Genomic DNA, 25,019 nt, shown 5'->3' on the forward strand with positions numbered 1-25,019 from the left:
AATAGCGTCGCGACGACCTCTTTGCGACTGAATCGCCTCTAGTTAGGACCTGCATCTTGATTTTACAGATATACACTCGCGACAATGGGCAAGAAAAGACGCGGCCACGTCGATGTCGAGGAGCTGCTCGGTCGGCCCTGGTGCTACTACTGTATGATGCTCCGACCTCCAAAGTTTGCGATTCTTTGCGCGCGCTTCATTCCGGCAGCAGCCGATCCCCTGATGACTGATGCTGATTCGAATACTGCGTAGGCGAACGAGACTTTGAAGACCTAAAGCTCCTCATCTCCCACCAAAAAGCCAAACATTTCAAGTGCGAGCGATGCGGTCGCCGATTAAACACAGCCGGAGGTTCGTTGCTTGTCCCAGCCCTCGGTCCTTTCCCGCAATCCTTTGCATCGCCAGGGACCAGAGCAAAAAGAAAATCTAACAAGAGATGGGCAAAAATAGGTCTCTCCGTCCATATGAACCAGGTGCACAAGGAAACCGTCAACCAGGTCGAGAACGCGCTGCCGAACCGCCAGGGGCTCGACGTCGAAATCTTTGGCATGGAGGGCGTGCCGCAGGACATTCTCGAGCAGCACCGCACGCGCATCATCCAAAACTTCTACCAGGCCCAGGAGAACCGCCGCCTCGCGACCGGCAACCCCCTGCCCGGGCAGTCGCTCAACAGCGCCCGCAGGAAGATTCACCACGAGACGGCCGAGGAGCTGCTCCGGCGGCTGGCCGAGTGGCGCGCGCACAAGAAAGCTGGCACGCTGCCCCCGACGGCGGACAGCACCGCCAACCAATACGTATGTTTTCATCCTCTTTCTTTCCTTTCTAGTCCGTCCCCCCGCCCAAACGCTCAGACGACTGACTTTTCCCCTCTCTCTTTTAGGCTGATGCTCTGCCGCAACGCCATGCTGCTCCTGGCGGCGATGACATTGATCAGCTGATTCGCTCGGCGGCGGCCGGCGGCGAGCCCGACAAGAACAAAAAGGATCGCGACGGCAAAAAGTCGAGGCTGGTGTACGACGACGCAGAGGTCAGCCCCGAGGAGAGAATGTCGCAGCTGCCGCGGTACGCCTACCAGCCTGCCGTTGCTGCTTGAGTTGGACGTGGAGCAGGAGGGGGAGCAGAGAAACCATGTCGGGAATAGCCAAAGTAACAAGTCAACACTATTCGATGACGAGAATGGCGGAAATGGGTATATTGGACCACGGAGTTTTCATATTTCGGGATATAAAGGACTCTTTCTCTTTATGAGAAAGGTCTCATGTACTATAAAAACATGGAGAATACAATTGAATGAACTTGTCCATTATTATACACTTGATGTGTCCTGTACCAGTACATGATTCTGACGCAATTAGAGGGATCAAGGAATTATATGAACAAGCATATTACGCTATATACCATTCATATCTTTTCAACGACGTAAACACCGGCCTTCTACCCCACAGCCTGGACAGCGTTGCCCGAGACCGATTTCGCAACAAAATTAAACAGGCTATAATCATCCGAGCAATCTACAATAAAAAGCGCCGTGGACCAAGATTCCCCGCATCATTCATTACTTTTCGCCAGTTTTTGCGCCATGGAAGGCCTTATCTGTTTTCGTGATTCCTCAGTTCTTTCCGTTGCTGTTCCACACCTCTCATTATGAAACGGCCTCAAATCGATCTTGCTCATTGCTTCGTAGTTGCCAGTGCATTGTATACAAAACACAAACTTCTGCTAAGCCAGCACCCCATTTTGAGAGTTGGATGTGCGGAACGACTGTTCCAAGTGCGAGCCTAGTTGCCCGGTGACATCCTTCTTCGAATTGTCATCAATTACTTGAGGAGAGCGTTCTTGCCAGCAGCCAAGCTCTTGGCAAGGGCACCAGAGAGACCAAACTGTGAGCCAATACCATTGACACGGTGAGTGGAGTTGAGGTTCTTGACAACCACCATCTGGAAGCAAGTGGCGGAACCCTGTCGAGAGGCAATGACGGACCAGGCGAGGAAGAGCTCCCAGATCTGCGAATAGTTAGTGACGGTTCAGTCAGTAGAAACGAGAGCAAGCAACATACTCTGTACCAGCGCTGGCCATACTTGGCGGTAATCTCAGCGCCGTTGCCGACCCAGTTGCGGTACCATCTCCAAAGAGTAGCAGAGTAGTGAACACCGACAGTGTCGACGCTGCGAACGGTTAGCTTTCTAGGCTGAATGCTGCGAACCCTTTATAAATTTGACGTACCTCTTGACCTCGAAGCCGGCCATCTCGAGAGATCGAATATAGTTCCAGAGAGGAGTAGAAGCATCGGCACCACGGAAAATGTACTTGTTCAGGTAAAGACCCCAAATGAAGTCCTCGTACTGCCAAGCCTGGCGAAGACCGGAAAGCTGGACGTACATAAGACCATCATCCTCGAGCATGTCGTAGCATTGGCGGAAGAAAGTAGTAAGCTTGCGAATACCAACGTGCTCACCCATCTCGATCTGAGAGATCTTGTTGTACTTGACCTTGGGAGCGTCACGGTAGTCCATGCATAGAATGCGAGACTGCTCCTCGGGGATACCAGCCTTGCGCAAAACATCGTTGCCCCAAGCAGCACCGTTCTCAGCAATAGTGATACCGGTGACCTTGGCGCCGTAGTTGAGACTGGCAAATTTGGCGAGCGTACCCCAGCCGGAGCCGATGTCGAGCATAGTGTCACCCTCCTTGAGCTCGAGCTTCTCGCAGACGACAGCCAACTTGTTGTCCTGGAGCTCCTCGAGAGTTTCCTCACGAGTAGGGTCCGAGATAATACCCGAGGTGTAGATCATGCGAGGGCCGAGGAACCAGGCGTAGTGGTCGTTGCCGTTGTCGTAGTTGGGGCGAATCTGCTCCATGTCCTGGTCCTTGGTGTGGAAGAGCACATCGGAAGCAAAAGTACCGAAGATGAACTTGAAGAGATCGAGGGTGAAGCTGAAGTTGGACCAGTCGTGGCGGTACTCGAGGACATCGAGGATGTCGCCGTTGGCATCAACCTTGCCGTCGACGTACATCTCGGCGAAGGTCTGGATAGGGATCTTGGAGCGGCCTCTCCACTTGGCCTTGTCGGCAGCATTCTTGAAAGTGATGTAGGACTCGACGGGACGGCCGGGGAGCTTTGCCTGCTCGTTGATGCGAGGGCTGAAGGCGGACTTGAAGGCCCAGTAGCCGATGAGGACGGGGAGGAGGGTGATCAAGCCGAAGAAAATCTTGGTCTTGATGCCGCCACCGATGAGGCGGGCGAGGAACCAGGGGACACCAATGAGCAGACCGAGAAGGACGAGGTTGGAGAAGCTATCGTTTCCAGGACCTTCAGCGGGCAGCGGGGCATTGTGAATCGTGGGGAACTAGAGTAGAGGAGGACGCGTTAGCAAAGAAGCTGATCCGGAGGCAACGAAGTGTAACCCGTTGATTCAATTGGATCGTCTGCAAGATGGAGAGGGCGGATTCTGTGCGCAACCTGTGTGGCGACGGTAGGCAGAGCTGTTCGGGACGGGTAGAGGGGGCAAAGGCGGCATGGGTAAATGAGCTCACATCAGTGACAGGAACACCGCAGTCGTGGGCCTCGAAAGACGAAGGAGCCTGCTTAGGTGTCTTGATGTAATTGATATTCTCCTCGAGATGAGGAGCCTTGGACGCCATGGCTGCGGCTATTGATGATGGGTGAAGCAAGCAGAGGCAGAGACGTCTGGGGGATTACGAGGAGAGAAGGAGAGGAGGACCGAGACAAATTTAGGTACGGAGCCGGGACCTGGCAGCTGGGAGAGAGGCCGGGTCCATTGTGAATTTGTGGCCCATGGAGCCCCAACCAGCAGCAGACAGTACCAAGACGGCAGATTGCTGGCTATCGGCACCTGAAATCTGGCCTGTCTTTTTTTGCAGGCTGCTGGTAGATACATCTCCACTCATCACCCGCCTTGTCAATTGGCCAACTACTTGATTAGATACTTTGACGTGCGACCAGCCATCGCGGCGTGATGCACTGATAAATACTTCAGTAGACCGCCAGAAGAATGACAGACCACCTGCGTCAAGCTTTGCGCCGACCCTGGCCTGGCGAGGTTCTGGCCTGACTAGGGGCTTATTAGGTAGCTCACTTAGCGCCTTGCCACGCAGCAATGGGCCGCCCCGGGCACGTCAGGGGACCTAGGTAGCGCAACTAACTTAGGCACCTAGGTAGGTACCTAGGTGATTGACCCGGGCCACCGCCGCCAGCCACCTGAAAATGATGGAAAGGGAGATGGATGGACTGCTCACACCGCCGCTGACCCTGACACCCGTACGGAGTACCATGCTATGAGTTGCCTCTTTCTCTGGCCCTTACGAGATTGAGCTCGGCACAACTTTATTTGATACAAAGTGGCCGGCCGGTGGCTGCTGAGAGACACCGGCCCCGAGGGTTCCAGCCCGCAGGCGCACGTACCTCTGTACCTGTTCGTGACAGCCAATAGAACAGTATGACCGCAAAACGGGAGTACAAGACATACACGTAAGTAGATAGTAAACGTCAACATCTTTATCGTTTGCTACGAGGCACTCTCTTTGTATTTTCTTCGTACCGGAGCTAGTCTCTGAGCGCCCAGTTGTTTTTATACTACAGTCAGGATTGGCTGCCTCAAGCTGCTTCACTCGCTCTACCGCTGGCCTTTTTGTCTTCTTCAGCGCACGCACCACCACTAAATCTGACTTGATCGAACTGATCAAGATGATCAAGATCCGCTTCAGCTTTCTCGGGCTTGAATCTGATCTGGGCTCAAAAAATTGTAATATTCCGTGAAGAATGGCATCATGTCCGCGACAGAATGTAATAGGCAGCCCGGCACTGGCAAGTGTTGATTCTCCCGTGCGTGGCCTCCATCATTGCCGAGATGAGGTAGTAGGCTTGCGGCTGAGTGATTGGTGCCGACAATTACCAGCCTTGCCCCAGGGAACTCATCGTCCGGATCGATGCTCTTCAATCACATTAGTTATTTACTAGACGCTGGGCATATATTCGAACAGGGGAACACCTTGATCAACACCATCGCCTTGTCTAAAAAGCCATCGCGACAAGAAGGCTGGATATGGCTGTTCATCCGGCCTCCTTTGCTCCTTGAAGGCTTCGATGGCCCCTGGAGACTTTCGTGAAGATCAAAGTGCCAGTGGCTCATCCATAATCAAACCCATCACTGGGCAGCTGTGGGACAGGGAAGGCCATTCGGACAAACCGCTCATGACCATCGAGGAGAGGGAGCGCGAGGCCGAGAGATTGTTTGTTCTATTCGAAAGGCCAGTCCTCTTAGCTTCTACTTATCGTTTTTGCTAATCGCTGCCTTAGACTGAGACATACTGGGATGGTATACGTGGAAAATTCTGTGGCTGCAGCCATGCGATCAGATAAAGTCGAGAAGCTACCAGATGACGATGACAAAGATAATGACTGAGGGTTAGAGCGCATTTACTATAGCAAGTCCGGAGATCCGGACGACTGCGTGTCTGCCGAGACAGCCAGACTGCAAAAACACGGCACGTATGCAAATCTTCGGAGAATTTGTCCGACTCACTGTCGGGGAGCCTTGGCGCCTACTTCAGACCTTGCAATTCTCGCATAGACTTGAGACACAGATGTGTCTGAGCAGGCCCATTGCTCAAGGTGTGGTATCCTTATACGGATACCACGTCGTCGTAGCCTGAAGGTCTACACTAGCTACTAGTTTAGGCGCACAATGCGCCTGATTACCGCATCGTAGAGACTGACGACTTTGGACCGATCAATCACACGCAGCTCTTAATATTGAGACTACGTTTTCCTCAGCGCCATCTCACGAAGCAGCCTCTAGTAAACCGAACACCTCTCCATCAACAATAGTAGAGTTGCCTCGGAAATAAATTCTTCATATAGTACCCGGGTACCATCAACCTGACCAAAAAGTGGTGAAGGTAGGTGGTGTAGATTCCTCAAAAGATATTATTCTCGAGATGGCTATGATCCATTTATCGGCGCAGACTACTCGGTCCACACGAAGTGATGATTCTGTAGCAATCAGACACTGATGCGTGATGACGTCCAATTGCCGAATCGCGTACAAATGTCTACTACAGACTCTTGGTCAGGGCACTGCAACGGGCACGAGAGATACGACGAACAATCACCGCATCGAGTGTTTTGTTTTGCCACGGCATTGATCCTTAATTTCCAAATCCAAACATTCATGGCAGGGAATAGCTGGACGATCCCAAAAATAGGCCTGGCAGAGCAAGGGGCACTGCAAATTGATGGTCTAGCGCGACCAGACCCTGGTGGCTTGTTGTCAGGGCAACCGTGTACAAGCCAAACAACAAAGACAATGGACGTCACTGGCAACTGACGTGCATGAATGGCATTTATTGTTCAATCAACTTAGCAGGGCAATTTGTTTATTTCTGGCTGTAGCTCTACATTGCACGATAACGCTTTCGTTTGTTCCATAGCCCGTCATCTCGGTCCCCCTGTTGTATTTCACTTCACCGATGCTTGCACACTCCTGCCCCCTCGACTAGCAAACACTGCACGCGGCGGCCTGCTGTGCACCACTTTCCTTTAACCCGTCTTCCATGCGCAAAAACGGCCCTATCAGTTTGAGATTTTGAGACTGGGCTCCGAATACACTTTATACGATATCCATCAACGAACTCTGAAATACGAACAACCGCACCGAAAATCCAAAATGGCCGATGCGCAGTCATCTATTACCGTCGCGGGTGAGTTGTTGCTGCCCCGACCCAACGCTGGCATTATCTCGTTATTAACAGTCGAGCAGTTCGCGTTCGGCCATTCACGATCCGAGAAGCAGCACAAGTGTAATTCAACCCCTCCTAGCTGCCTCGCTGCCTCGACCTACCGCTAATTAGCTACACAGTCACCGAACCGATGACAACACGCTCTTTCTTGGCGATGGCTCTCTTGCAGGAGCGCCAGCCCCCAAGCTGCACCAGCGCGGCATTCGAAATGTGATCAAAGTCATGGACGAGCGTTGCCTGTAAGTTGCTCTGCTTCTGAGTGCCTAGTATCTAGCTGACGTATGTAAAAGCGTGTTTGATCCGCCCGAAGATAGCCCTGTTCACAAATTCTCCCGATCGGTTATCCCCGCCTCGAAAAAGGTCAAAGACCAGATTTTCGCATTTGATCGTGTCTTTGACGAAAATACTACGCAGTCCGATGTCTACGAGGGCACAACCAAGAACCTGCTCGATAGCGTCCTAGATGGCTACAACGCCACAGTCTTTGCTTACGGCGCCACGGGTTGCGGAAAGACACACACAATCACCGGAACGCCACAGTCGCCAGGTATCATCTTTCTCACAATGCAGGAGCTTTTCGAAAAGATTGGAGAGCGGAGTCAGGATAAGTCGACCGAAGTCAGCCTGAGCTACCTGGAAATCTACAACGAAACTATTCGTGACTTGCTAGTTCCAGGAGGTAGCAAAGCTGGATTGATTTTACGTGAAGACAGCAACCAGGCAGTCACTGTTGCTGGCCTGACAAGCCACCATCCCAAAGACGTGCAGGAAGTCATGGATCTTATTGTTCAAGGAAACGAATACCGCACAGTATCCCCGACGCAAGCCAACGCTACTTCTTCTCGATCTCACGCTGTTCTGCAAGTCAATATTGCGCAGAAAGACAGAAACGCGGACCTCAACGAACCTCATACGATGGCGACACTCAGCATTATTGATCTCGCTGGGTCTGAGCGAGCCTCAGTGACAAAGAACCGTGGTGAACGCCTCACAGAAGGCGCCAACATCAACAAATCGCTTCTCGCCTTGGGTGGCTGTATCAACGCACTTTGCGACCGTCGGCAGCGTGCGCATGTCCCATACCGCAACAGCAAGCTCACGCGACTTTTGAAGTTCTCTTTGGGCGGCAACTGCAAAACGGTCATGATTGTTTGTGTTTCCCCCTCTAGTGCCCATTTTGACGAGACGCAAAACACCCTTCGTTACGCGAACCGAGCCAAAAATATCCAGACCAAGGTTACCCGAAACGTCTTCAATGTGAACCGCCATGTCAAGGACTTTTTGGTCAAAATTGATGAACAAATGGCACTCATCACCGAGCTAAAGGCTCAACAAAAAGACGCCGAAAAGATCTTCTTTGCGAAATTCCGCAAACAGTATGACAAGAGAGATTCTGTCGCCAGAGAAGGAGTGCAGCGTCTACGCACAGCCTACGATAATGCCGCTGCTGATAGACACGAGCGCATCCAAAACATGAAGCGACTCAAAGGCTTTGAGAGACGAATTTCCCTCCTGACTGGCTGGGTGGCAGCTTTCGATGCAGTGTGTGAGCAAAGGGCCGATATTGGTCCAATGCCGGACAATCTATCTGCTGTTCGCAAAACTGCCCAGGGCATCCTCATCGAGTTGGAGCATAGCCGCCAGCATATTCACCAAAAATTGGAACACTCTACTTGGGAACGCCACATTGATACTGCCTTGGCTCATAGCATCCAGCAGCTGCAGACCACCGAAGGATCCGACACGGGAGAGGTTAATGATCTCAACCGCGAAGCCGAGCTGATCAAGGCAAACTTTAGCCGCGAAGCGTACCACGAAGTCCTGGAGCAAGAGAAAGTTGGCGACGCGGCTATGCTGCAGATGTTGCTGACTGCCCAGTTCGAAATTCTGACGTCGCTTTCCGATATATTGGCTATGGACGAACGGAGCGCGGTGGCCCATGCAAAGGGAGTCTTTACCAAACTACTGCACACTGGCTTCAATTCGGCGTCACAAATCGTCAAACCTGACGGCTCTGTCCCCATAAGAGAGTCTAGTTCCTTTTTGCGAAAGAGTTCGCCGAGGAAGAACTCTCTCTTCGGACAAGCCAAGGCGTTCGAGGCTCCAGTGCCTGAGACCCAGAGTGCCATCTCCAGCCCTCTAAAGTCTTCACCGAAAAGGCGTAAGGTGCTTACTTCGGCCAAGAAGGCTGTCACTTTTACTCCAGTGAAGAAGAGCAAGAAGAGTGGCGTGAGATGGCGAGATGATGAGACAGAGGAGGGCACCCTGGCAGACTTTGAAAAGACGCCTAAGAATCTCAAGAACAATTCGCCCGAGAAGGTATTGGAGCCCGCCAACATCATCGAGCAATCTGCAGAAGATACCACAGTCTCGAGCCACGACCAGTCTACGGAGGATGAGTCAACCTTGGTTATTCCAGATGCGACTAGCCTAGGCGCTGCAAAACCCAGCCGCTTCCAGGCAGGATTCCTTAGCAAATCGTCACGACCTTCCATGCTTCCAACTGGATCACCACTACCCCAGCCGCCCACGCTCAGCCTGAGTCTCTCGCCAAGCTCTCCAGAAACGGAGAGGACCTCCCCTCTCCGAACACTCGACGTCACTAAGAGCGGCAACAAGTCGCCACCGCCGTTGTCACAGGGAACTAGAAACAGTCCCCAGCACTCTTTGCAGACAATTATGGATGAGAATTGCCCACCCTCAGCTGGTGCTTCCGGGTCAGACTCAGATTCCAGTCTGCTTGACCCGCGTAAGCTTCGCAATGCTATGCACTCGGCCAAGAAGGAGCTGCCTCGTAGAGTGAGCGCCCTTGCGCCTGCATCTGCATCTGGCGCGAGGCGCATATCTTCGGTTGGGCCGACGATGGGTGATCGCACGGGGGCTCGTCCTAGCATGCCGAGTTCTCTTGCCAGCTCAACCAATGGTATTTCGCGACACCGTCGAGGAAGCTTGGAGCGGAAGCGGAATCCACCCATGTCGTGCTCGCCCTCAGAATGGAAGGAGCGCAGCCTCACTGCCTCGCAGGCTAGACGAATGAATCTCGGCGGCAGTATTCGTGCCGAGAATACGGGCTCCAGCCCACGGGATCAGATGGCCAGCCAGACTCGCCGCGTCACTATTAGCGTCGGAGCGCCTGTTTCGGCTCAGCGACGACAAGAAAGCAAGGGAAATACGGCCCTGCGATGAAGTAAATATTATGAACTGGCGTTTTGATTTATCTATACTTTTTTGCCGCAGACAGTTTCTAATCATGGAACCGCATCACACGGTTGCTGCTGGCGTTTGGAAATCCCATGTGAGACGGACGGAGCTCGAATAACGATTTCTGCTTTCCGTTGTATAATTTGTATGAAAGAGACTGATACAAGAATTTGAGAATATTATAAACTATCATGATTAGATTGACGAAATCTCGCGACGAAGAGTGCCATGCTTGCACTCGCCGTCTGGACCAAGATTTTCTTCACAGTGCTACCGAACCCAGCTCGCACTGTTTCGGATATGTCTCCACCTTACATTTGTATGTGCACCAGCTTCCGAAAGCTCCTTGAGAGGCGCCAAAACACACCTGCTGTTACACTGGAGGGGCAGGCGGACTCAACTTACACGCATGGACGACACAGCAGGCGGCAATTCGCCACGCTACGTCCGTAGCCGTGTCAGCAACGCCTGTGACGGCTGCAAGGCGCGCAAAGTAAAATGCGACGGCAAACTTCCTTGCGGATACTGCGCAGGCCGGCGGCGCGGCGATAGCTGTCACTACTCGGCACAGCGGCGCCGACGGAATGCCGCGCACGGCGCTCACGGCACGACAACGCCGCCCGGAACTATCGGCGCAGGCACAGCGTCGCCGACGCCTGATGTACAACAACGACCGCTTCCAAGTGCTGAAAGCCGGCAATTGCAGGGTGAAGAAGACCACCACGGGGAGACGGCGAGCGCGCGGATCCCGGCCGGGGCGCGCAATCGAGGCCAGGGTTATGCCCGACGCCAGACAGCGACTGCAGAAGCAAACCAGAGTTTGGCGAGTAAAGGTGCTGAACGGCGGCGGCGGAACAGCGGAGCAATACGGAACCAGCCCACCGAGGCTGCCGAGGACGATACAGACGTTCCGCGCGAGGCACGACTCTTGCGCGACGCGCACGGCAAGCTCATCTTCATCGGCGATTGCGCGCCGCTGTCCTTTTTCCAGTCTGTCCGGCAGGTAGTGACCAGCCGCGTGAGCCAGCACGCATTTGCGCCGCAGACCAGCCGTTATTCCGTCTTGGAAAATGCACCCGCGCATCCGCCCCGACGCGGTGGCGGGGTCTCGGAGCCGACATCCAACGGCGCGCCGACGGTGCACCCGGGCGACGTGGCCGCCGCCGTCTCCGCGTACCTGTCCACCACGACGGGCATGATTGACCTGTTCCACGACCGCGCGACGCTGCTCGACGACCTGCTCCTCTGGTCCGAGGGCCAGCCGCACCGGCGGCCGCAGGACGGCGCCTCGACCATCAAGTACCTCGTGCTGGCGATTGGGCGTCTGACGGACGACGAGGCGCTGGCGCAGGAGTACTTTGAGCACGCCAGGAGCCGGGCGTACGTCGACATGAGCGGCGACCTGAGCGCCGAGACGGTGCAGGCCTTTGTGCTCATCACTGTGTACATGCTGTGCTCGTGCCAGATCAACGGCGCGTTCCTCTTCTTCGGCGTCGCGGCGCGCGCGGCCTACTCGATCGGCGTGCACCGCACCGAGGTGAATGCGCGCTTCGGCGAGGCGGTGCACCGCCAGCGCGACAACCTGTGGAAGAGCCTGCGCGCCGTGGACCTCTTCCTCAGCACGTCCATGGGCCGCCCGCCGGCGACGTCGGACATTGACTGCACCGTGTCGTACCGCGCGCTTGACGACGACGGCCACGAGGTTCTGGATCTGCTGAATGCGTCGGTGCAGATTTTACTCATTACCGAGACGATTGTCGTGGAGATTTACTCGCGGCGCAAAATCTCGCTGCAGCTGACCGAGGGCATCTCGCTGCAGCTGCGCGGCTGGTCGGACCGCTGGCTGCAGCCGCTCAAGGACGTCGTCGCGACCGACGATGAGGCGCAGGTCAGCGGCGCGTGTCAGGTTCTCTCTACGTATTACTACGCCGTCATGCTGGTCTCGCGGCCGTTTCTCATGTACGAGCTGTATCGGAGACTGTCGGCGGACGCGCCTGCGCCGCCGCACGGCGCCGCCACGCTGTCGTCGGGAAAGACGAAGCTGGCGGATGCCTGCATCGACGCGGCCAGCTTAATGGTCGACCCGGTGCTGGACCTGATGGAGCGAGGCCTGCTGCACCACCGGGCCCCGTTGCTGGTGTCGTGGCTGTTTGCCGCGTCGCTGGTCCTCGGCGTCGGCCTGCTGGGCGGGTTCGGCCGGATCCTGGAAAAGTACGCGCGCATGTCGATCCAGACGCTGGACCACTTTGCGCAAACGGACGGGCACGCGGCGCAGTACAGCCTCATCGCGCAGTCGCTCCTCACGACCGCCCTGGAGGACCTGGAGAGGCGGGAGCTGCAGGAGCGCACGAGACGAACGGAGAGCTCGAGTCAGCTGTTTGGCCTGATGCCGCACGATGGTGCCCGTGTGTCGATGGGTGGTACTGGCGGTGCCGGCGGGAGCGGAAGCAACTCGCCGAGGGAAGCTGCTGGCCCTCGAGCAGCTGCGCTTCGGACACCGGCAACGACGACGACGGGACGAGGAGCACCAGCCCCCGGCTTGACACCAGCATCGAACAGGGCGGAGAGCGGTACACTGCGGAGTCATCCAGCTGTAGCATCGCCAATGGCGTGGCAAGCACGCCGCGATAGTGCTGCCGTTCCGACCCCTCGCATCGGGGACATTGACTCGGCGTTTCTCGGGCTGTCAGAGTCCATGTACACACCCGACGCGGACTACTGGAGCAACTCCTTTGGCGTCAACGAAGACGATGCGGTGAATCTGTTTCCGCTATTGGATGCAGGCGGCGGCATTGACCTTGCGCATTACTTCTAAGCTACCTGGATGGGCGCTGCTCCTTTTCCCTTTTTACGCTGTTTTCGTTGTTTTCCTTTATTTCGCTACGCTATATTTAGCCAGAATCGGAGAGACGCGATACTGACATGGCCTCTTGTATCCTCAGTTTTATGTCATAAATCCTTGACGTCGGTTAGGGCAAGGAAGGAAAACAGTCATGCGGACATGTGGGTTTGTTGGGCGAAGGTGGACTGGAGCGACGACGGCCAGAGCCGACACCAACCGCTCGGGGGAGAATGGACACTTTGACTAATTCCTTGTACGTTATCTTTAACGATAACGCTAATTTACAGATTTAAATAAAACGTTTGTTCCACAGGGAGGGCTAGCGTTGATATTTCAATGTTATTAAACAGACGAAGTATAGTCTTGCGATCCAGACGCATAGCAACGGCCGGCCGAAGTCATATTACACGAATAGCATGGATCCTTGCATGATGCAATACATCTGAATTTCGTCTTCATCATTAATATGGGCTCTATCTAATGCTATTTTCGTCATGTACGTAGACAATGCTAAAACATCCAAAATAAACACACGTTGTTGGCTCTCCTCCAGTTCTATACCTTGAGGGCGCCGCGCAGAATCTGCATAAATCTCCAAACATCCTCAAAGCGCGAGTACAGCGGCACGGGCGCGACGCGAATCACGCCAGGCTTGCGCTTGTCGCAGAGCACGCCGTTGAGCTCGAGCGCGTCGTTGACGCCGTCGAGCAGCCCCTCGCGCAGCATGACGCTGAGCTGGGTGCCGCGCTGGAGCGGGTCGCGGGGGGTCAGGATGCGGAAGAGGGTGTCGTCGCCGGCGTCGGCGAGGATGCCGTCAAGCAGCGTCTCGGCGTAGGCGGTGAGGACGAGCGCCTTGGAGCGCAGGTCGCGCATGGTCGTCTTGTTGAAGACGGAGAGGGCGCCGGCGAGGTTGGCGAGCTCGAGCGCCGAGGGGTTCGAGGCCTGGTAGCCGCCGGCGCCGGGCGTGGGCACAAACTTGTTGTCCATGTTGAAGCGCACCGACTTGTCGCCGCCGTACCAGCCCGTCAGGCGCGGGCGGTACGCGGGCCGCCCGTCGGCGCCGTCGTTCCACTCGACGGCGCCGTGGCGCTCGTGCACGAAGGCGCCGCCGATGGCGCCGGGGCCGGCGTTGATGTACTTGTAGGTGCACCAGCAGGCAAAGTCGACGTCCCAGTCGTGCAGCTTGAGCTCGACGTTGCCGGCGGCGTGGGCGAGATCCCAGCCGACGACGATGCCGCGCTCGCGGGCGTAGGCGGTGATCCGGGGCATGTCGAGCAGCTGGCCCGAGTAGTACTGGATGCCGGGGAGCAGCAGCAGCGCCGTCTCCTCGGCGTGGGCGTCAATGGTCGCCAGGATCTTCTCGGTGGGCATGTAGGAGCTCTCGTCGGGCTCGATCTTGACCATGCTCTTCTCCGGGTCGAGGCCGTGCCAGGTGATCTGGCTCTCGATGGCGTAGTAGTCGCTGGGGAAGGGGCGCCACTCGAGGATGATCTTGTGGCGCTTGGCGTCGGGCTTGTAGAAGCTGGCCATCATCATGTGCAGGTTGATGGTGAGGGTGTTCATGATGACAATCTCGCTCGGGGAGGCGCCGACCAGATCGGCCGACCGCTTGGCGCAGTCCTCGGCCATGTCCTGCCACTGCGTCAGGGGTGAGTTGCCCAGCGTCTTGAAGTGGCCATTGACGCCGATGGACGCCCAGGTTTCGAGCTGCGCGTCAATGAACTTGCGCACCGCCTTGGGCTGCGCGCCGAGCGAGTTGCCGACAAAGTAGATGCCGACGTCGGGATCTTCGCTAGAGGTGCCATTGGTAGCAGCAGTACCATTTGTCTTGGCGGTCGCTATTGGAGCAGCGAAAAATGGTGGTCAGCAAGAATGGGAATTGAGACCAGGGGGGGTAGTCAGCTTGGATGGCCGTGCGCATGAGGGGGGAACTCAATGACGCCGGTCAAAAGCTATCAATTCATGAACCTACAGGGCAGGGTGCCGTCGAGGGCAGTCTTTTTGATGGAGGTCTTGGTTGGCAGGATGAATTCATGGCGAAGATGGCTAAGGGCGTCTTGTGAGTCGAGCTTCTGGGCGAATTCAAGCGAGTTGGCGTCGGCCGGGAACTTGGCCGGGGCGCCGCCACGGAGGCGCTCAGAGTAAGCAGACAGATCCATGGGTCGAGTGGTGGTGGTGGTGGTGGAGGAGGTGGTAAGGTAGCGATAGTGATGACGGTGAGCGACACCAATTGGCACGGTCTGACGTAAAGGCGCAAACGAGGCAACGACGGATAGATGGGCGGGCTTGAGGCAGTTGAATAGGCAATGTCGCATATCAGCTACAGAGTCGTGAGACGAAAAGAAGAAGCAGACGGACTCAAACCACTTTATGTCCATCGACCCCTCCGTCGAAGGTGGGGGAGAATTTGCGTGAAGACCAGTGCAAAGAGAGGATAGCGGGGATCCGAATTCCGATATCCGAGCTTCCGCAATAAAGCTCCACGCTGGCCCGGAAAAGGGCCATGGTTAGGGTCAGAAACATCTTCACTATCATCTGTTTGGAGGTTTGTCCTGTTCCAATTGAGCACACTGAGAGTAGCACGGAGCAAATTTGTACAACTTGATCAATTGTTTGCTCTCCCGTCAAGGGGGAAAAGCAACTAGATGCTTATCCTGCAAGCCCGTTGTCGGCAGCATATCACTGCATGCTAGTCGAAACGCATGGGTGCCCTAGTCACTGGTAACAAATTCTAAAATAGGCGTTTCTTAGGGGCTGGTCACTCTCTTCCCTGACCGTCAAAACCCGCATGGTACTCCGCGATTGGCTGTCGCCGATTCAAGTTGGACCGTCACTGGCCCTCGGTCAGAAGCCGGTCGCGCAATTTGAACCCTGACGGTCGGATGCACTAACCTAGCGGATGACGGATCTTCGGCGTTCTTTGCAAATGCAGCTCGATCCGGTACTCGGGTGAGCGTATTCGAATCAATCATTAAACCACTGTGGACCGACCCATTCCTTTCAATCTTTCCCCGATTCTTGTTCGTTTTTAATGCATGTCATTCCCAGCCAAACAGGAGACAACTCTATTCCCACACTCTATCTTTTTTGCTTCCTTTCTTCTCAGCTGCGGTTGTTGTCTTGCACCCACACAACATACACATCCGTCTTACAGCTCGCAACCTCCTACCCAAAGCAGCCATGTCACCACACGCCGTGCAACCAACCCCAGGGTCGCCGCGCCTAGGTCTGGATTTCAACAAATTCGCCGTCACCAGAAACGCATTCCTGCCTGAAAAGAGCCCCGTCCACGTCTTGTCAGACCCATACTACCAGCCGTGGGAAGCCGTGGGACAAAACTTGGCTCGATTAATCGACGACGGCACCATTCACGATGCAATTCGCCAACTACCGATCCTCTCTGTCGATAAACTGGTGTCCGAGGCTGAATGGCGCCGAGCGTACACCATGTTGGCGTTCATGACACACGCCTATGTGTGGGGTGGTGACAAGCCCGAAGAGGTATGTCTCAGATGCTTTCGATGTGATCAGAGACACCAAGAAGATGGAGAAAATTGTTGACAATTGATCTCATCACAGATACTGCCTCCGCAAATATCAGTCCCATTTCTTAAAGTGTCTGCTCACGTTGAGCTGCCGCCTGTGTTGACATATGCCGCCGCCAACCTGTGGAACTTTACCTGCCAGGGCGGCGATGACTTTTCCGACCTGGACAAGCTCCGGCTGTGCTTCTCCTTCACCGGCACCGAATCCGAGTCGTGGTTCCTCCTCATCAGCGTCGCCATGGAGGCCAAGGCGGCCGGTATCCTGCAGACCATGACCACGGCGCTCGACGCCGTCAAGGCCCGCGACTACGACGGCGTCGTTGCAGGGCTCGAGGAGCTCCGCCGCTGCATCGACAGCGTCGCGCAGCTCCTCGAGCGCATGTACGAAAAGTGCGACCCCATGACCTTTTACCACCGCATCCGCCCCTTCCTCGCCGGCAGCCAGAACATGGCCGCCGCGGGCCTGCCGCGCGGCGTCTTCTACGACGAGGGCGACGGCCGGGGCGAGTGGCGCCAGCTGCGCGGCGGCAGCAACGGCCAGAGCTCGCTGATCCAGTTCTTCGACGTGGTGCTCGGCGTCGAGCACAACGGCCACGGCGACAAGAAGCACGCCAGCTTCCACCAAGAGGTCCGCGAGTACATGCCGGGCCCGCACCGGCGCTTCCTCGTGCAGGTTGCGCGCATGGGAAGCATCCGCGAGCTGGCCATGGTCGCGTCGTCGTCGGAGACGGACGCGCAGAAGCGGCTCCGCGACGCGTACACGGCGGCGACGACGGCGCTGACGGCGTTTCGCCAAAAGCACATTTCTATTGTGACGCGCTACATCATCATCCCGTCCAAGCAGCCGTGGCAGGGCAAGACGGGCAAGCAAAACCTCGCGAGCTCGTCGTCGACGTCCAAGGATGACGAGCAGCTCACGGGGACTGGCGGCACGGCGCTCGTGCCGTTTCTCAAAAAGGCTCGCGATGAGACGATGGAAGCGGGCAAGCTGCAAAGGAGGCAGTAGAGCCCAAGTGACTTGATGCATTTACTTATGATTTGCGTTTTGCATAGACATTCATGACACGTAGCGACCACCATTCTATAGATGACTTTAATTTTGACGACGACAAATTCTCCACTAGAAAATGCAGGGCCTCTCTATCCGGGTGCCGATTTATTCACGTTAGATCTGACAAGACATGCTAGTATATGCATCGGTATTTATGATTTGATCTATCTGTGCAATGTAGTCCATATTCGGACACGCTGGTGTCTACATACCGGCCATCCGACTCTTAGATGCACTTACATGGCCAAGGCAGCAGCCACGGCCACACCAAAAGCGAGACCAATAGGCATGGCGAGGCCTGCAGCAGCGCCGTTAGGACCTTTGGTAGCGGCAGGACTCGAGCTTCCACCACTGGGACCGCTGGTGCTCGTGGCGTTGTTGCCTCCCGGGGTGGATGTCGAGTCGGGCGTCTTCTTGTCCGTCTTGACCACGCGCTCCTCGAGCGCATTCGTCAGCGGCGTGTTGGCCTTGACATAGGCCTCAAACACATCAGAGTCGGCATCGAGAGCCGCAAAGCCAGTGGTGGGCTCGACGAGGTTGTCGCCGCCGCGGGCCACAAAGTCGAGCGTGACGACGCGGTAGTCCTTGCGGGTCTCGTCCAGCGGCTTGCCGCCAACCGTCACGCTGATGAGCTTGCTGCCCGCGTCGTTGTCCGGGTTGTACTCAATCTTGATGTCCTTGGAGATTTGGAACCACGACGACGTCTTCTTCTTGCTGAACTGGTTCTCGCGGGACACCCAGCCCTCGATGATCTTGCGCAGCTCCTGGCCAGAGTACGGGAGCTGGACGACGGCGTTGCCAAAGGGGAACGAGGTGAGGATCTGGCCGCGGGTAATGTTGCCGGCGCCAATGGTGGCGCGGATACCACCGGCGTTCATAAAGGCAAAGTCGGCCAGCTCATCGCCCGCATTCTTGGAAATGTTGCGGCGGTAGTCGAGCATGGCGTCAACCATGGCTTGGCCGAGGAGGCAGTCTCCCTTCTGGCAGGTGGTCTGGTCAAGCTCGTTCTTAGTTGTGCCAATCACTTCGCTGCCGTATTCCTCAAAGGGCTTGCGCCAGGCCTGGATTTTATCCTGGAGCGACGTTTCGAGCTTCGTGGTATTGGTCATGTGGATAGGTGCACCATGATAGGAGAGAGCGCGGCCCTCTTTGTCAAAGGTCAGGTCGATGGAGCCGAGATACTCGCCCCAGCGGTACGAGGTGACGACAAAGACCTCTTTGCCAGACTGGTCCTCGATAATGGTGGGGTACTTTCCAGCGGCATTGGGCATGTCGCCAATCAGGGTGTGGCTGTGACCGCCAACGATGAGGGAAAGACCCTCAGTGTTCTGGGCCAGCTTTTGGTCCTCTTCGTAGCCAATGTGGGTGAGGGCGACAATGCGACGAATGTCGGTGGTGTTGCGAATTTCCCAGATGGCCTTCTGGACCTCGGTGGTGACATCGAGAAAGCTGGTGCCATTGCCCACGTTGGAGATGCCCTTGGTCGTCTCAGTGGTGGCACCAATGATGGCCAGTTTATGTTTGTCAAAAATGTGATAGTTCTTGACCGTCTTGTTGAGAGCTTCATATTCGGACTTGACGTTGCACGAGATAATGGGAAAGGTCAGGTTCTTGAGGAACTTGCCGAGCTCCTCGTCGCCATTGTCCCACTCGTGGTTGCCGAGGGTCATGACGTCAAACTTGAGATTGTTGACCGTCTCTGCAATCTTTTCGCCGCCATAGTAAGAGAAGAACAGGGTGCCCTGAAACTCGTCACCCGCGTTGAGGAGCAGATGATCGGGAAACGTCTCGCGGAGCTCCTCGACCTTGGTCTTGATGCGCGCATAGCCACCGAAGCAACCCTTGGACGGGTCTGTACAGTCGGAACCTGACTTGGCAAACTGGTCAAGATGAGAGTGGACATCATTGACGTGGATAAAGGCTGTTTCTTTGTTAGTGAGTGCATCTCTGACGCGGCCGTCTAGTCTCGGCGTACTCATGTTGTAGTTGCCATCACTGTCGATGAAGCGCTTGGAGAGATGGCGCTTGCTGTAGAGCACGTCATCAGCGACGGCCCAGGAAGCAGCGCCCAGCGCCGCGAGGATGGTAGATGTCTTCATGGCCGGAGGTGCTGAGATGAAGGTTGGCGGGTGGCGGTCGGCGGCAGGCAGGGCACGCGACGACGCAGATGCGGCAGCCCCAGCTGTTTTAAGGCCTGTCCACACAGAAGAAAGCCGGCTTATCGTACGCAAAAGGGTAGCGAGCGCCAAGCAACCGGGGCTCGCGGGCGACGCCGAACAAAAATTGCCTGGAGGTGGAGAGAGCTGGGGTTTGCCTGGGTGAAGTTGAGCTTGGCCAATCCGTCTAGTTAGCGGCTGCTGTGGTGCTGCTGCCAAGCTGCACGTGGGCAATTCCAAAGGTCTCAGATGCAGTCTGGCGGCGGCCAGGGCAAGATGGTCTGCACGTGGGACGAATGCGCGTGAACTGGCAGAGCATAGATGGGATTGCATGAATTTATTTAATTAATTTGTGCAGCCAATGGTTACTGCGGGAGACCACCCGACGGCGCGGCTCACTCAGCCAAAGTTGGCGATCAAGGTTGCACACTCTCCGCAGCTCAGAGCAGGCCAGCCCGTTGGAGTCAGCTGCCCCCAGTCAACGATGGGAAGAATAATTGGGCATCGGAAATTTCAAGATTTTCACTTCTCTCATTGAAAATTTGTGTTTTCTCGAATTCTTCGCGACCGCCAGAAAAGAAAGGGAGCTCGTCGGGTCTCGCCGCGCCAAGCCCACGCTTCTTGGCACAAGCTGATAGCAGGCTCCGAGTAGAGCTATAACTGGCCATAAGCTGTACCATTCTCAAAAACAGGCGACCGTCGCGAGTCCTGATACGAGATACGAGTAGGTGTGTATAGAAACGTGTTTAAACATATTGAAAATGTCGGCTTTCAAGGCTGCGTCTCTGGTGTTGGCATCAAGTCTCTACACAGCGCACCTCGACAATATCACACCAGACCAAGACCGACTACACAACCTCGAAATAGCAGCCATGAATCATGCTCTGCTTTCGAAAATCGACCAACATTGATATTTGCGCCTACGGATGAGCAGTATCTGCTTGAAAATATAAGAATAATCGGTATGAAAACCCCAAACTCTACAGATAGTGGTCGAACAAGGGCTAACATTGGCGACCGCAGAGCATCAATCTACAGACGAACAATACTTTGACGCCACCCGACAGAGGATATTAATGGAATTATTGTTCGGCCAGATAGATACCAATAAACTCACTCGGTCACCAACGTATTTGACCTGGTATCAATGCGGAGATCGAAAAGCACACATAGTTAGCCGGAACTTGTCGTGCTGGCAAAAGGGTACTCATTATAGCGCCGAGGCTCTATCTGGTTTGATCAGGTTTCCTGGTCGCAGCAAGTCCAGCTTCAAGTTCGTTGGCAGGATATTGGCGGAGACCGAGAACATCATTTCCCTACAATAATGGGAGGCTTGAACAAGCACATACCAACATCCTCACAGAATGCACATGGAAAACCCCAGCTTGAGAGCAATACCAAAGATTCGGCTCGGATCCTCAAGAAAAGACACCATATGATAATTGAACAGAGCCAAATACAGCCAGACCCGCGGCAGCATCAGTAGCCATCGCACACGACGACTGCACCGCCTAGTCAGAGGCGCGACCAGCTTGGCCACCAGCATGCCGCTTCCAGGCTCATTCTCTAGCCACACGAGGTTCGGGATCAAGAGGATGTGAATCAAGGCCAAACCATTGGGGAGGATGACGGGGAATTCAGGGTGTGCATCTTGGGAGGGAAACACGCGAAAGGTGGTGGCGTCGTCGATGCTGAGAATGTACAGGCAGAGGGACTCAAGCCAGGCACATGGTTGCATGAGAACGGCCATGGCGGCGAAAACGAGCTTGATCTTGTTGTCATATGTGTTCTCCATTATGCGATTGCGGGTAGTGTTTGTATTTTGTATGGGCGCTTGGTGAGTGCTGAGCGCCGTGTGTGCTTTATATGGAACGGAGTTACAGGGAGAACCGGAGGAATAGAAGATTCATGAAAGACCACATGCATTTGTGAATTTTCTGTCGTGGCTTGTGTACAAAAAAGTATAATTGGCGAGGCGTTCGTGGCAGAACACCAACATGTACCTACTGTGGCGGTCTAGATGCCCGTTCCAAGTCCCCCAGACCGAACTGAGTGATACTTAGGCCAAGTCAATAAACATCACTACAATTCTATTTAAAAAAAAAAAACCTCGACCAGTCGAGGAAAAAGGATTCCGTTAACTTCCAGTGACGTAGCACTGAAATTACCGCCTGCCCGTGCTCTAGCTAGACTTCGCACTGCCGCAATACGTATCAAGACTTCTTGAAAAAAGCAATCTCCCTACTAGTGATGTCAACATCGTAAATTAGTCGTCATGAACGAAATAAAACGATTTTCCAAACAGATTGCAATGCGCTCGCCGTGGGAGGCAGCTCATGATCGCATCGCGCTGCGTCTCCACCGTCGTTTCACTCAGGCTTCGCCCTTGACACTGCTCGCGAAATAAACGGCCACTCGTCCTTTTACCTCTTATTCCTGGACTAAGCGACTGTGACGAGAATACTACGTTGACTGCCTTAGTGGCGACCTGCCATGTGAAGGGGCCGGCTTGTTGGCCTCGTGCCGAAGTATCACCTCAGAATCATGTTGGACTGTGGCCTGCATGGCATACAGTGCATGAACACGGATGGTCCTTTGGTAGCGGAGACTTGAAGTTTAAGGGGTACGAGCCTTGAGCAGCGAAACGGGAAGCAAGTATCCCTTTCCGCAAGAGACTAGCAGCTCCTGCAGCACACTCGACACCTTCTACTTTGCCAGATAATAGCTGCCGGCGGGCTGGACGCAGAGAGGAATGAAGGCATTGGGCGGCTGAGCAAGGCTGTTGTGGAGGTGGGCTGGCTCGACGACGAGGTGGCGGCCGGGTGGAAACTGCGGATAAATACGCTCAGGAGCTGGGCAATGTGCGTCCGGCCAGTGCAGAGGTCTGGGCTGAGGTGTCTAAGAAGACGCTCGAGGAGAACGGGCAGCTCTTCTGGCAGTGGACGCCCAGAAAGGTTGAGCTTTGGTGGCTGAGAGACTTTCCTTTTAGACTGAAACCACCTGTAAAGATCCCCGGGTAGTCACATAGGTATCACAGCATCCATCCCCGCCTGAGTTATGGCTGCTCTGTGTGTCATATCACGGTTGGATCGGCGTCAGCTAAATAGTGGCGGATAGCACGGTGGAGCGCGAAATAAAGCAAGCGCGTTGACGTTTAATTCGTGGGAATTAGAAGTCTCTTAAGAATGCCATCAATCATATATCATTCCTTGGAGCTAAACCTGCTTAACAGTCGTAGAAACAACCTCGCTCTGCTCTTGGGTTGGCTTGCCACTGCTCGAGCGTCTGAGAGCCAGTTAGCGATAGTGACACCTCAAAAATTTGCGCGAACGGTTGCACTTACGAAACAGACTGGTCGCCTTCACTATCTTCAACTTCTCTGGGGGCCTTGGGCTTGCGATAATGCCGGGCTGCCAGCCACGGTCCAGTAAAGACCACGTCCATTTCTTCGACGGAAAGGCCAGCAATTTCGGGTACGACGAGGTAGACGTAGAGTAACGCAATGCCGCACCAGCCGGCGAAGAATATGAAAGAGCCCCAGTTGTCGGTGTTCTTGAGCAAGGAGGGCATCGCAAAGGCAATGACGTAGATGAACAATCTGTGGATGAACTGTGCAAGAGCATTGCCAAACGACCGAATTCGGTTGGGCCAAAGCTCGCCAGAGATGACAAAGGGTAGAGTAAGAAGTCCTGTCATGGTGTGTCAGCAGAGAAATCTTCCGCTCATTGGCGCGGAGAGCACACTTACCAACCGAGTAACCGAAGGCTTGGATAAAAATGGCCGCAATGGCACCCTGTGACGCAGCCGTCGACACGGGACCTTCTTGAGAATACTTGACATAGATGCCAACGTACAAGTCTGCGAGCATCTGGCATGTGCAGCCGACAAAAAGCGACTTGCGACGACCAAGAGCATCCACAAACAAGAACGAGGCGATTAGGGCAAAGAAAAATTTGGACATGGTGTACATGGCGCTCAGAAAGAGGTTGCGTTCTGTACCCTTTGCAACACCGACAATCTTCAGAATAGGAATGAGGTAGGAAGAGATGGAAGACGCGCCAGAGAGCTGAGGCAGCGAGTAGAGAATAAGGCATTGCTGCACGCGGCGGAGATTCGCAGGCACTGTAAAGGTCTCTTTAAGGATGCTCCTGAAACTGGCAGTCTTCTTGCCTCCCGCGTAGAACACTCTCTCCTGGTGGATATGCTCCTTGATCTCTTGCAGTTCGTGCTGCACTCGCGGATGGTCCAAGGGCAGGCCGCGAATGCGAACCAGGATCTCGGTGGCTTCTTCCTGGCGGTCCATGAGAAACAGCCAGCGGGGCGACTCACAGAGGAAGAAGCTCGCGACAATGCAGAGACCCATGAAGACGATGGGGGCGATCCAGACAACCTGGTACTGCATGCGCGTGCCGTGGAGCCGCTTGTCCAGGTAGACGCCGTAGACGCAAAAGGTCGACACACCGTGGGCCAGGCCCATCATGACGGTGAACCAGGATGTCAGGATGCCTCGAATCTCGGCGGGCGCAATCTCGACCAGCGCGATCGGACCGATTACAATGAGGCCGCCGATTCCGGTGCCGCAGATAATGCGCGCCGCATAGAGAGCAGCAACGTTGGGGGCGGCAATCTGGAGGATGTTGCCGAGCATCCAGATGCCAATGTACAGACGGTAGGACCAGAGACGGCCGAGGCGGTCGTTGAGCCAAAAGGAGCCAGCCGCGCCAATGCAATCGCCAAGTCCGACGAGGGAGACGTAATACTGGATTTTGCTTGCATCCGTGCCAGAAGAAATGTTGAAATGCTTCTGGAAGCTGGGCAGCGTCGCAATCACTGCCGAGGATCCTTGGTCCCAGGCTTTTTTTTTTTAAGAAGGCATGTTAGCTGGGGGTCGACAACGGCACAAAATAAGTGGTCAAGTAAAACTTACTCAGTGGCACGGCGCCGCACGCAAAGAGGAGGCAGGTGAGCAGGAGCATCTTGTTGAAAAGAATTTCGCGCGGCGCTTCGCGAAATGCACTGCCATAGCTGCCGAGCTTGGTCCGCGCCCAGATGGCCTTGATACCCATCTTGACAACACGCAGAGAAAAGGTAGTAACTAGGACAAAGGAGGTGATGTGTAATCTCAGAGTGAAAGAAAGAGTTGATGAGACTGTATGTTTGTGTTTCGACAAGAGGCCAGCCTCTGTTAAATAAAGGTTTTTTGGAAGCAAACTTGTCTTTTCTCGTGGCGATAACCATTGCCGCAGACCGGCCACACACATAAACACACACACACACATACATCGGGTGGCCCGAAATGGCCATGGATCGTCAGTCCCCAGACTCAGCTCTTTGTTGGCTGGAGAAGCGCCCGCATCTCAATAGCGCGGTGGCCCGGAAGCCCGTGTGCGTGAGGGGCTTGGGCTCGGAAATTCCGGGCCCAGCCTCAAACGCCTTCTACATCACACCGACGTCTTCCCCGCGTC

At 55.0% G+C, this 25,019-nt stretch overlaps 11 protein-coding genes across 11 annotated transcripts; 6 read left to right on the forward strand and 5 right to left on the reverse strand.

Moving 5' to 3' along the window:
- Positions 1-84: 84 nt before the first annotated feature.
- Positions 85-1,093, forward strand: LMH87_007124 (uncharacterized protein; the record flags this gene model as incomplete). Its single annotated transcript, XM_056192163.1, has 4 exons — positions 85-151; positions 253-351; positions 451-794; positions 881-1,093. 4 exons carry the CDS (start codon positions 85-87, stop codon positions 1,091-1,093), a joined length of 723 nt encoding a protein of 240 aa, XP_056060409.1.
- Positions 1,094-1,817: 724 nt separating this feature from the next.
- On the reverse strand, positions 1,818-3,642 carry LMH87_007125 (uncharacterized protein; the record flags this gene model as incomplete). The annotated part of the gene is made up of 4 exons (XM_056192164.1): positions 1,818-2,003; positions 2,057-2,165; positions 2,224-3,347; positions 3,535-3,642. The coding sequence occupies 4 exons, from the start codon at positions 3,640-3,642 to the stop codon at positions 1,818-1,820; spliced, it is 1,527 nt and encodes a 508-aa protein (XP_056060410.1).
- Positions 3,643-5,104: 1,462 nt separating this feature from the next.
- LMH87_007126 (uncharacterized protein) lies at positions 5,105-5,423 on the forward strand (the record flags this gene model as incomplete). Its single annotated transcript, XM_056192165.1, has 2 exons — positions 5,105-5,268; positions 5,318-5,423. The coding sequence occupies 2 exons, from the start codon at positions 5,105-5,107 to the stop codon at positions 5,421-5,423; spliced, it is 270 nt and encodes an 89-aa protein (XP_056060411.1).
- Positions 5,424-6,686: 1,263 nt separating this feature from the next.
- LMH87_007127 (uncharacterized protein) lies at positions 6,687-9,945 on the forward strand (the record flags this gene model as incomplete). Its single annotated transcript, XM_056192166.1, has 4 exons — positions 6,687-6,720; positions 6,780-6,819; positions 6,879-6,998; positions 7,050-9,945. The coding sequence occupies 4 exons, from the start codon at positions 6,687-6,689 to the stop codon at positions 9,943-9,945; spliced, it is 3,090 nt and encodes a 1,029-aa protein (XP_056060412.1).
- Positions 9,946-10,369: 424 nt separating this feature from the next.
- Positions 10,370-12,775, forward strand: LMH87_007128 (uncharacterized protein; the record flags this gene model as incomplete). The annotated part of the gene is made up of 1 exon (XM_056192167.1): positions 10,370-12,775. The coding sequence occupies one exon, from the start codon at positions 10,370-10,372 to the stop codon at positions 12,773-12,775; it is 2,406 nt and encodes an 801-aa protein (XP_056060413.1).
- Positions 12,776-13,357: 582 nt separating this feature from the next.
- LMH87_007129 (uncharacterized protein) lies at positions 13,358-14,961 on the reverse strand (the record flags this gene model as incomplete). Its single annotated transcript, XM_056192168.1, has 2 exons — positions 13,358-14,640; positions 14,775-14,961. The coding sequence occupies 2 exons, from the start codon at positions 14,959-14,961 to the stop codon at positions 13,358-13,360; spliced, it is 1,470 nt and encodes a 489-aa protein (XP_056060414.1).
- Positions 14,962-15,982: 1,021 nt separating this feature from the next.
- Positions 15,983-17,353, forward strand: LMH87_007130 (uncharacterized protein; the record flags this gene model as incomplete). Its single annotated transcript, XM_056192169.1, has 2 exons — positions 15,983-16,303; positions 16,382-17,353. The coding sequence occupies 2 exons, from the start codon at positions 15,983-15,985 to the stop codon at positions 17,351-17,353; spliced, it is 1,293 nt and encodes a 430-aa protein (XP_056060415.1).
- Positions 17,354-17,634: 281 nt separating this feature from the next.
- LMH87_007131 (uncharacterized protein) lies at positions 17,635-19,887 on the reverse strand (the record flags this gene model as incomplete). The annotated part of the gene is made up of 3 exons (XM_056192171.1): positions 17,635-19,319; positions 19,374-19,580; positions 19,863-19,887. 3 exons carry the CDS (start codon positions 19,885-19,887, stop codon positions 17,635-17,637), a joined length of 1,917 nt encoding a protein of 638 aa, XP_056060416.1.
- A 428-nt stretch (positions 19,888-20,315) lies between these two features.
- LMH87_007132 (uncharacterized protein) lies at positions 20,316-20,879 on the forward strand (the record flags this gene model as incomplete). Its single annotated transcript, XM_056192172.1, has 3 exons — positions 20,316-20,344; positions 20,392-20,516; positions 20,578-20,879. 3 exons carry the CDS (start codon positions 20,316-20,318, stop codon positions 20,877-20,879), a joined length of 456 nt encoding a protein of 151 aa, XP_056060417.1.
- A 32-nt stretch (positions 20,880-20,911) lies between these two features.
- Positions 20,912-21,349, reverse strand: LMH87_007133 (uncharacterized protein; the record flags this gene model as incomplete). Its single annotated transcript, XM_056192173.1, has 1 exon — positions 20,912-21,349. The coding sequence occupies one exon, from the start codon at positions 21,347-21,349 to the stop codon at positions 20,912-20,914; it is 438 nt and encodes a 145-aa protein (XP_056060418.1).
- A 1,420-nt stretch (positions 21,350-22,769) lies between these two features.
- On the reverse strand, positions 22,770-24,833 carry LMH87_007134 (uncharacterized protein; the record flags this gene model as incomplete). Its single annotated transcript, XM_056192174.1, has 5 exons — positions 22,770-22,839; positions 22,898-23,243; positions 23,302-24,408; positions 24,482-24,649; positions 24,830-24,833. The coding sequence occupies 5 exons, from the start codon at positions 24,831-24,833 to the stop codon at positions 22,770-22,772; spliced, it is 1,695 nt and encodes a 564-aa protein (XP_056060419.1).
- Positions 24,834-25,019: the final 186 nt, after the last annotated feature.

This window comes from Akanthomyces muscarius, chromosome 1 (genome assembly GCF_028009165.1).
Source record: "Akanthomyces muscarius strain Ve6 chromosome 1, whole genome shotgun sequence".
NCBI classification, from domain to species: domain Eukaryota; kingdom Fungi; phylum Ascomycota; class Sordariomycetes; order Hypocreales; family Cordycipitaceae; genus Akanthomyces; species Akanthomyces muscarius.